This window comes from Fukomys damarensis, unplaced genomic scaffold (assembly GCF_012274545.1).
Source record: "Fukomys damarensis isolate Sample0158 unplaced genomic scaffold, DMR_v1.0_HiC HiC_scaffold_7, whole genome shotgun sequence".
NCBI classification, from domain to species: Eukaryota; Metazoa; Chordata; class Mammalia; order Rodentia; family Bathyergidae; genus Fukomys; species Fukomys damarensis.
Window position 1 is genome coordinate 40542663 of NW_022900919.1, and position 9680 is coordinate 40552342.

General features: G+C 40.9%; 1 protein-coding gene across 1 annotated transcript in view; it reads left to right on the forward strand.

The window, feature by feature from the left end:
- The first annotated feature begins 953 nt into the window (after positions 1-953).
- Positions 954-9680, forward strand: part of Gpcpd1 (glycerophosphocholine phosphodiesterase 1) — a 54302-nt gene continuing 45575 nt past the window's right edge. Inside the window, exons 1-3 of the mRNA XM_010607523.3 lie at positions 954-1169; positions 5769-5844; positions 9291-9384. Of these exons, the coding sequence (XP_010605825.2) occupies positions 954-1169; positions 5769-5844; positions 9291-9384 (386 nt within the window). The remainder of the gene's footprint in view (positions 1170-5768; positions 5845-9290; positions 9385-9680) is intronic.

Here is a 9680-nt window from a genome sequence, read left to right on the forward strand (position 1 = left end):
GGCGTCGGGGAGAATTCTTTCACCTTGAGGCAGCCGGCGGCTGCAGTACTCACGGAGGAGCTGAGTGAACCGACAGGATGTCGGGGTCTGAGAGGATGATTTTTCGTACTTATGTCAGGCCGCCACCCACTTGCTCCCGTGCTTTGCGTTACTTTTTGCTGCATTTCGGGAGGTTATTACGTAATGGAACAAACACAAGTTGTCAGTCTTTTTTCCACTCTTCGTGTTCTGGATACAAAGAACACAAGAATAAAGCATTCCTGATTATATTCTAGACAAAGTTTAAATCCGCGAAGATGAGCTGGGCAAGGTGGCACGTGCCTGTAGTCTTAGCACTTGGGAGGCTGAGGCAGGAGGATCTGTTTGAGGAGTTCACGGCCCATCTGGACCGCTGTCTCAAAAACCAAAATGGGGGAAAGGAAAGCTGCTGGAGTGTAGAGAGCAAGAATTAGAGATTGCGCGTTTTCCTTTGAAAAATAATGAGGGAGAACAGGGGGATATTCTTTTTGGCCAGATGTCCTTTAGCTAAAAATACCGACTTCAATTCAGCCTTATATTGTGTTCCTGTACCTTGGTTTGTTTAAACCTCGTTTCACAAGCTTGTGGGGCAAAGCTTATGTGACAATAAATTTACTTTTTAAGTGAAAAATTATATCAAGTTTATGGCACCACAAATTTATAGAATAAATTTATTTTGCCACATAGTGTGAGTTTTTGTAATAAATTAGTGTTACATTTTGCTAATTGCTTGGGGTTTTTTTTTAAAAGTTGAAAGTAGTGTTAAATACTACTAGGAGTCTTAGATGAGAATTATATCTTCAAAAAGTACGAAAATGAATTTGATCCCCAGGACAAAAAAAGTACAGAATGAAGATTATAGTTCTTGTTTTTTTAAAAAAAATCTGAGAAAGTGGAGTCTGTTTACGTCGTAATACCTGAGTTGGTTAAAACCTATGCAGTCAGCTCCGAATACCGTGACTAGCATTTTTCACCTTACTCTTTTTAAGTGTGTGTCTGGAGACCTCTCCTGTCCACGCCGCAGTGTTTTTTTGCTTGTTGGGAAGAGAAGGCGGGGTGGATTTGTTAAGCCTTTCGTATTGGTGTTCGGTGGTGCCAAGACTTCATGCTTCTGTCCTGTTACCAGAGTTGTGGCCTCTACCGGTTACCAGGTAAATTGCCTCCAAGCCGCTCCCTGAGCTTTTTTTTTACATTTTTTACATTTTTGGTGCGTGGATTGAAGTAGGTCGCTTGGTTTTTCAATTCAGTGGTAGATCACTTTGTTGATTTTTGAGGAGGTTTTTTTAGGTGGCGATTTTGTGCCCGTGTATATATTACAACCTTCTGAGCAACAACCCCAAGCCCTTTTGTTTTTTGAGAGGAGTTCTTGCTAAATTGCTAAATTGCCCAGATTGGGCTCAAAATTATAATCTTCCTGCCTCAGCCTCCCAGATTACAGGCTTCGCCACCGCACCTGGCTATGGCTGTGGCTGTGGCTGTATAGTTTTGTGTAGTATATTTACTGCAGCTGTTCACTGCCAGATTTCTGTAGGTACTCTACAGCAATTTTAGGACTGAAGAGCCCAGTTTTATTAATTAGTTGCTTTCCTGTATTAAATTAATATGTTTCTTGTTTGTCTTAATGTAGTAGAAATTGAGAGACAGTTTTGTACATGCTGGGTTTTTTTGTTTTGTTTGTTTTGTTTTGTTTGGTACTGGGGATCAAATTCAGGTCCTTGTGCTTGTGAGGCAGGCGGCGGAACCACTGAGCTAAATCCCCCCGTTTTTTGAGACAGGGTCTCCCAGTGTAGTTCTGGTTGGCCTTGAATCCTGGCTGACCTTTTGTCAGTCCTGCCTCATCTTCCCAGGAGCTAGGATTACAGGTGCTTGCCACCACACCGGGCAGCTGTTGGTTTTAATACATAGGAATAATTACATCTTACTTTCTTTGCATTGTTTGAATTGAGTACTAACTATGGAATTAGAAGAGAGTATCCTTTGTTGAGAATTGTGGCAGTAAGTAATGGGTGAGAAAGTACAAGTTTATAGTTTAAGACTGAGGTTGATTTTTCAGCCATTTTGTTGGATGATGGGGCTAATGCTGTCTCTTAAAATTAATTCAGTGGCTTAAAAGCTGAGCTTTTTTGCTAGCCTTAATGTACTTTTTGTTTCTTTTTTTTTTGAGACTGTCTCACTTTGGGTTATTTATGGTTTGTTTTAAAGACAGACTCTTGCTGTGTAGTTCAGGCTGGCCTCAAACTTGCAGCAATTTTCCTGCCTTAGCCTCCTGTGTACTGGAATTATAAACATGCCCTCCCACACCAGTCTTAGCCTTAATTCTTGATATGATCCAGATACATTAAATATAATACTGCAGTGCTTCAATGAATGTTGATCAAAAATTACTTGAACTCCTAAGTGTCAGATTCACATTAGATGCTATTTTACTTTATTTTTTTAAATTTTATTTTAAATTATCCTATTCCTCCCCTCAAGCCCCCTCCTCTCTCTGTGCCATTTTAAAAGAGAATTATTAAGATATTTAGATGCAAGGCTAAGAGGTTAACAGTCTGGAGCTACTTTTAGGCTGAGGCTGGTCTTTGGCAGTTCAGAATTGGATATATATGTACTTTATTTTTTTATTTTTATTTTTACATATATGAACTTTAAACAGATTACCTTCTACTTTGTGTCTAAAAGCAAATGTATCCTAGAAAGTTTTGCACTCACATTTTCTGTAGTAGAGTATTAAATTTTTTAACTGAACTGTTAGAACAGTTACCAAATACAATGCTTCACCTAGGGCAACGTGACACCACCTTGGTGGTCTTGTTTTACTTATTTGCATGTAGTATTGTAAATGTGATGATACACAGTTTACAGCTAACTTTGAGCTGGGATTCTTGATTCCACTTTGTACATATTCTGAACCTCACCCCTTTTGATGGATTGACTGATTGATTGAGACAGGGTCTCTCACTATGTACATCGGGTTGCTCTTGAATTCACTGTGTAGCCCAACTAGGCCTAGAACTCTCAGTGATCCTCCTGCCCCAGCCTCCTGAGTGCTGTGATTACAAGCATGTGTGCCGCCACGCCCTGTTGATATTTGAAGAGTTATTTCTGGAGGTCTGTTTACATTTGTGGTTTGAAGCACTCTTTGCATCTACCTACTAGATTCCAGGTGCATCTCTCTCCATTGTGAGCAAAAAACCGGACTACCAGATATCCCTGGAGGGGGGGGGGTTTCCTCACTGAGAATTGCCGATGGAGATCTGCCTTCACTCCGGTAGCAGTGTTTCTCAGATGTGAGTTATACAGGTTTTCAGGATAGAGGAGGAGAGCAAAGATCATCAGAAGAGTGAATAGCCATGATAGATACTTTAGTATTGTTTTATAATCTGTAAGTGCAAATAAAATTTATCTGGTGAGTTAATGGAAATGATGAAGAATAAACACGATTGGGATTCCTTTAGGAACTTTGGTGGATTGGTGTGCAAGTCTTTGAAGGTGTTAGAATTTATGTAGAGTATGATGTATTCTTGGGTAGAGTATGTAATAGTTCTTTACTTGAACTACATAACTATCTTGAAGTGTGTGTGTGTGTCTAAATCTGTGTTTGTATTTAGAGCTAGTCCCTGTCTTCATTTCAAGTTAGCGAGTGGTAACCAGATTGTTTGGCTGAGAACGGGATTAAAGAAAACAGTTTGCTAGAGGGCAAATGTGAATAAAGCAGTGTAAGACCTCAAAGCCTTAAAAGTTTAGATTTCTATAAATAATAGAAGTGACTAAGCCAGGAATGTGAGAAAGGCTCTTCTAAATGACATAAGATGTCCTTCTGATAGAGATTTAGAAGCTAAAATACAAGTAGTAGACATGGTTTTTGTATGTTTTTGAAGCAGGGTCTCATTATGTAGTTCTGGCTGGCCTTGAATTTAAGATGATCCTCCTGCCTCAGCCTCCTGAGTGCTGGGATCCCACTAATATGCCACTGTATGCGCGTAGGAGAAACAGTTTTGTTTTGTTTTTGGTACCAGCGATCGAACTTGGCACCTTGTGCTTGCAAGGCAGAACCACTGAGCTAAATCCTGGCAAGGAGATACAGTATTGAATGAAGTCCTTAACTAGAAGCAATGGTATGAGTACACGATGAATTAGATATAATTGATAGGATTTGGTGGTAGATCATAGTTGAGACTTTAAATGTGAAGCCTCCAGAACTTGTGTAATGATGGTCCTATGATAATAAAGAGAAAATAGAAAAGACTGATTTTGGGGGTTGGTTTTGTTTTGTTTTGGTTTTGGTTTTTTGAGTCAACGTCTTACTATGTAGTTCAGACTGCTCTGGAACTTGGCAACGATCCTCCTGCCTCAGCCTCTGAGTGTTGGGATTACAGGTTTGGGCTACCAGGCACACCCTGCTGGAGGAAGGGTTTTTAAAAGTTAGTTACATTATATCTTAGAACCAGATTCTTAAAGTTGTTGCAAAACATGACTAGTTTGTTTTAGTGAGTGGTGCTTGTTTGATCCTTTCCTTGTTATGAAAGTTGGTACCTTGTCATTAAAGTAGAAATCCTCTGAGTCAAGCTTTTTTTTTTTAATGCTTCCATAACATGAGCCTGGTCAGGAAAGATAAGCAGCTGCTTATCATAAGAGAAAGTATGTGGCAAGAGACTCTTGTTTTGTTAGAGGTGGGGTCTCACTATCTACTTTAGGCTGGCCTTGAACTCACCACATAGCCCAGGTGTGGCAATCCTGCCTCAGTCTCCCAAGTGCAGGTAAGTACCACCATGCCAGGCTATGATTTTGACTTTGTAAACAATACGGACACTTTGTTTTGCAGTGCGCATTCTTAAAGAGAAAGGACTGGAAGGTGTAAGGTTACTTTGTGCAGTACTCTCTGGCACCAGTTAATGTCCCCACCCTATTTATATGGTCAGTTTACAGAGAGGGGCTCTGAAGTAAATCTGCCCATGGTAGAGATTCGTTTTCTTTTTTGCTTTATTTTTATTTTAATTTAATTAATTTATTTTTTTGTCTTTTGAGGCTTTTTTTTTCTTTCTTTTTTTTTTGAGACAGGGTCTCACCATATAGTTAAGGCAGACCTTGAACTCACTATGTAAACCCCAGGTTGTCCTGAAACTCCTGGTGGCTGGCCTGGTTCAGCCTCTCAAGTGCTGGGATTATAAGTGTGAATTACCACCCCTGGTTTGCCTCATTTTTATTTTTTAAAAAAATTTAAAAGTTTTCTTTCTTTTTTTTTTTCTTCTTCTTTTGTACCAGAGATTGAAAGGCAGGTGCAGTGCCACTGAGCTAAATCCCCAGCCCTCTACCCTGAGACACTGTAGCAATGTGTAGTTCAGGCTGGCCTCGACCTGTGTAGTCTAGGCTGGCCTCAAACTCAGGTTGATTCTCCTGCCTCAGCCTCCTGAGTGCTAGGATTACCAGTGTGTGTATACCCGGCATATCTTCATTCATATTTATTTATTTATTCTCTCTCCTTTTTTTGTACTCGGGATTGAACTCAGGACCTTGTACCTATGAGGCAGGTGTGAGCTAAATCCCCGGCTCTGTTCTCTCCTTGTTTTTAAAAAATAGCAAACCTAGCATAAAGCTGCATAGACATTAAATACTGTTTTCTTTTTATATGTACTGTACCATTTTTAAAAATACATATAAACAGTTCTTGGTTTAACATGGTTTCTTGGCAGTGACCATCTGATGCTAGTATCTTCATGTACTGTAAGTAACAACCTTCTGTTTCTTCCTAGCAAGAATCCCAAAATAAATCCATCAGAATGACGCCTTCTCAGGTTACCTTTGAAATAAGAGGATCTCTCTTACCAGGTAAAGGATTATGTTAAAATGATTTTTTTTTTAAATGAAGCAAGTGTTTTTTCTTTTCTGAGTTATTTTAAATATGAAGTTGTTTAATTAGAGTGGGCTAATTTTCTAGATGAAAAGCTCTTGTATCCCTTGCGTATGAGAAGTGTGATAGAAGCATAGTAAACTAACTCATGGAGAAAAAAAATCTCAGGTGCCTTATTCTTGTGTTTGCCAAGAAAATTGTGAGTGTATTTAATTTTCCACAGGTTCTGATTTAAAGTAACATAGAAAGAGAGTTGTGTTAGTGTGCGGAGTTGCAGTTGGTGAGGCATCTGGCCACAGTGACGGCTCCCTGCTAAGGGCTTCTTTCCGCCTCGCTGTGTTGGTACTGTCAGCTGAAGTACAGAAACGCTTTTCCTGTGAGAGTGTATCGAGCAGTACCACCTGGGTTGTGTACTTCCACACTGAATGTTCTTGGACAGCACTGACCACACTGCAGTCTGCAGATCTGCTGCACTCCTTCTTCCTCCCCTCCCTTCTCAGATTTTCTCAGATTCTGTTTCCTCTACCTGAATCTGTGCCCATCCTCACCCTTAAACACCCACACTGCAAAAGGTGAGGTCTCTTAGGAAGTTTTCCCAGGATCCCAGTACTCCTTTATGGCATCTCCTAGAGATTTTATAGAATTACTGTATTGCGTGATTTCGTTTGTGGACAGATTTGTAAACCCTGTGAAACATGACCTTGTCTTATTTATGCTAAATTTCTGCACCTAGCACAATGCTTGGCAGAGATTAGTCAGATAGTAAACATGCATTCAAAGAACTTTATAACCAGCAACAGTAATAGCAATTGGCAGTGTATGTGTGTGTGTCCAAGTTCACATTCCTGCAGTACCCGGGCATCTGCACTGAGCTATATCCCCAACTCTCATTTTTTAAAAATTAATTTTATTGGTATATTTAAGGAATACAATAGAATGACATTCATCATTGCACCCAGCCCTATTTTTTCTTTTTTTTTTTTGGTACCGGGGATTGAACTCTGGTCCTTGGGCTTGCAAGGCAGGCCACCGAACCACTGAGTTAAATCCCCTGCCCTCCAGCCCTCATTTTTGAAATTTATTTTTATCTGTATTTTGAGACAAGGTCTTGCTAAGTTGCAGAATTGCCAAAGCTGGGCTCAGACTTGGAATCCACAGGCTCCTGTGGTTGCTGGATCACAGGTATGCACCTCCACACCAAGGTGCTATTTTCGGTCAAGTCAGCTAGTACCATGTGCTCAGCTGGGATTCTGTAGCATGAAGACCGCTGGTTAGCTGAGGAATTGGTGCTCTTCCACCGAGCCCTTACTTCTGGTCCTGCCTGGGGCTGCTCGGGAGAGAAGACTGCAGAGCTGACTGTATCCTTCAAGGATATGGAAGTTAGAAGGAGCCAGCCACAGATTAGTCCTCAGCAGGGTCAGCCTTAGTAGGGGGGCAGTCACTCTCAGGGTCTAGAGGGAAGGGGAGGAGGGAGAGGGACAAGGAGGGCACATTGAGGGAGACTTTCCTCACAGCACTCCTTCGTCTTGGTCTCCACTGCAGCAGAAGGGAGTGTGCTGAGTGAGAATGGGATCCAACAAACAGGGAAGGAAGAGCTGAAGGGAACAAGTGAAAAGGGTGTGTGGAGGTGCTCTTTTATAAATCCCCTTGGTTTACTTTTTTTCTTGCAGATTTTAAATTTTATTAGTATATGCCTACAGCACACAATAACTCATTGCAGGGAGCTGGCACATGCACACACCATGTCCCAGCTCCTTTTCATCCCTTTTTCCCTCCTCTCCTTCTGCCCTGCATCTATTGGTCCCCTTTCCGAGTTTGAGATTTCTGTTGTGTTTTAGTTTGGGAAGTGTGTGTGTGTGTGTGTGTGTGTGCGCGTGCGTGTGTGTGTGTGCATGCATGCATGCACGCGCATTACTGGAGATTGAGCCTAGGACCTTCATACTGAGCTGCATCACCAAACTTTTTTAATTTTTAAAATTAAGAGGATCTTGTAAAGTTGCCTTATTTTTTTATTTTAAGACAGAGCTCACTGAGTCACTAAGTTGCCTATGCTGGGCTCAAACCTGTGATCCTCCTGCTCAAGCTGTCAGAGTGTGATAGGAATCCAGGGATGTACCACCATGCCCAGCAACTCTACAGTTTTTATAAGTAAGGCCAACTAAAGAGAGAGGCCTGTTTATTCTAGTAGAAAGTTCCCATTGCTGTGTGTGATGGTGCATGCCTGTAATCCCAGCATTTAGGAGATTTAAGTCAGGAAGATCGCTGCTCTTTCAGGCCAGCCTAGGCTACATAATGAGTTAAAGACCAGCCTTAACTATGTAGTAAGACCCTTTCTCAAAAACAGAAAAAATTAGAATTCATATTCCCTAGGAATCAGCAGGACAAATGCGCATAGGAGCAAAGCGAAAACGAACCACTGATTCTCCCAAGTTTCATTTTTCCACTTGAGGTGCATAGTCCTTTCTGAGGAAATAGTAAGAGTTTGCCTTGAGACAAATTGGTATTTGTACTCATTTCATTGTCTTTTTTTGTTTGTTTTTTGAGACAGGGTCTCACTATGTAGTTGAGACTGACCTGGAACTCACTATGTAGCCCAGGCTGGTCTCGAACTCACAGCGATCCTCCTGTCTCAGTCTCCGAGTGCTGGGATTATAGGCGTGCGCCACCATGCCCGGCAAAATTCCTTTTAATGATAGGAGTTCTGCATGCTTATATTTAAGATATGGAGTTTTGCTAAATATACATAATTTAGCAAGTATAGGTAGTAGCCATGTGTTGGCTTTTATAAAGTCTGTTGGTAAGAAGTGTTCATATGAAACTATAGTCATTATTTTAGTAAGGAGTACTAGATTTTTAGACACATCATTCTGTTTTGATGAATTTTTAATTATTGCTGTTATTTTTTGTTTGTGTGTCTGTTTGTTTATTGCGGTACTAGGGATTGAAGCCAGGGCCTTCTCACTGAGCTACACCCCAGGCCATATTTTATTTTTATTCTGAGAGTGGATCTGCTAGGTTGTTTATGCTCAGCACAACCTTTTATTCCTCCTGCCTCAGCCTCCCCAACTTCTGGGATCACAGGATGCACCACCACATCCAGCTTTGATAATGTTTTTGATCTTTAGCATGTTAATAGACATTGTTTGAATTCTTGGAAAATACTGATTAACGTTTCTCTAGAATACCTCTAGGAATTTAGCCTCTGTCCCTGTAAATTGGAAGCTGCCCCGGTGGCGGGACTAGGGCTGGATGAGGGTGCCAGTGAGATCCCTGCATCCCACCCTGTCTCTCATGAGGCTCTTGCATTTCAGCTAAGGGAGACACTGTGTCTGGTTGAACTAGCTCGCCTGCTCTTTTTTGTTTCCTAAAACTGAAATTGAAACTTTCCTACTTAGGAAAAGACTTAATTGTTCTGTTTCTTTAGGAGAAGTTTTTGCAATATGTGGAAGCTGTGATGCTTTGGGAAGCTGGAATCCTCAAAATGCTGTGGCTCTTCTAGACAGTGAGACAGGTGACAGGTAAGCAAGGAAATGTCAGGTATAGAGTAAGTGTGACGTCACATTGAAAGCTCAGGGACTGTGTAAAGTACAATAGTACATATAACTGGGAGGTGTTAGGAATCCAGCCTTGCTCTCTGCCACTCTGCTGCATCCCCAGCCCTTATATGTTTTTATTTTTTTATGAAAGTTACAGAGTGTTGAAATAGGTTCCTTTGTTTGACCACTTAAAACTCTTGGCTGGTTCATTTTGGCACTTACCACTGTATTTCTAAAGAGTAGACTTATGTTGCCTACTTTTTTTTTTTTTTTTTTTT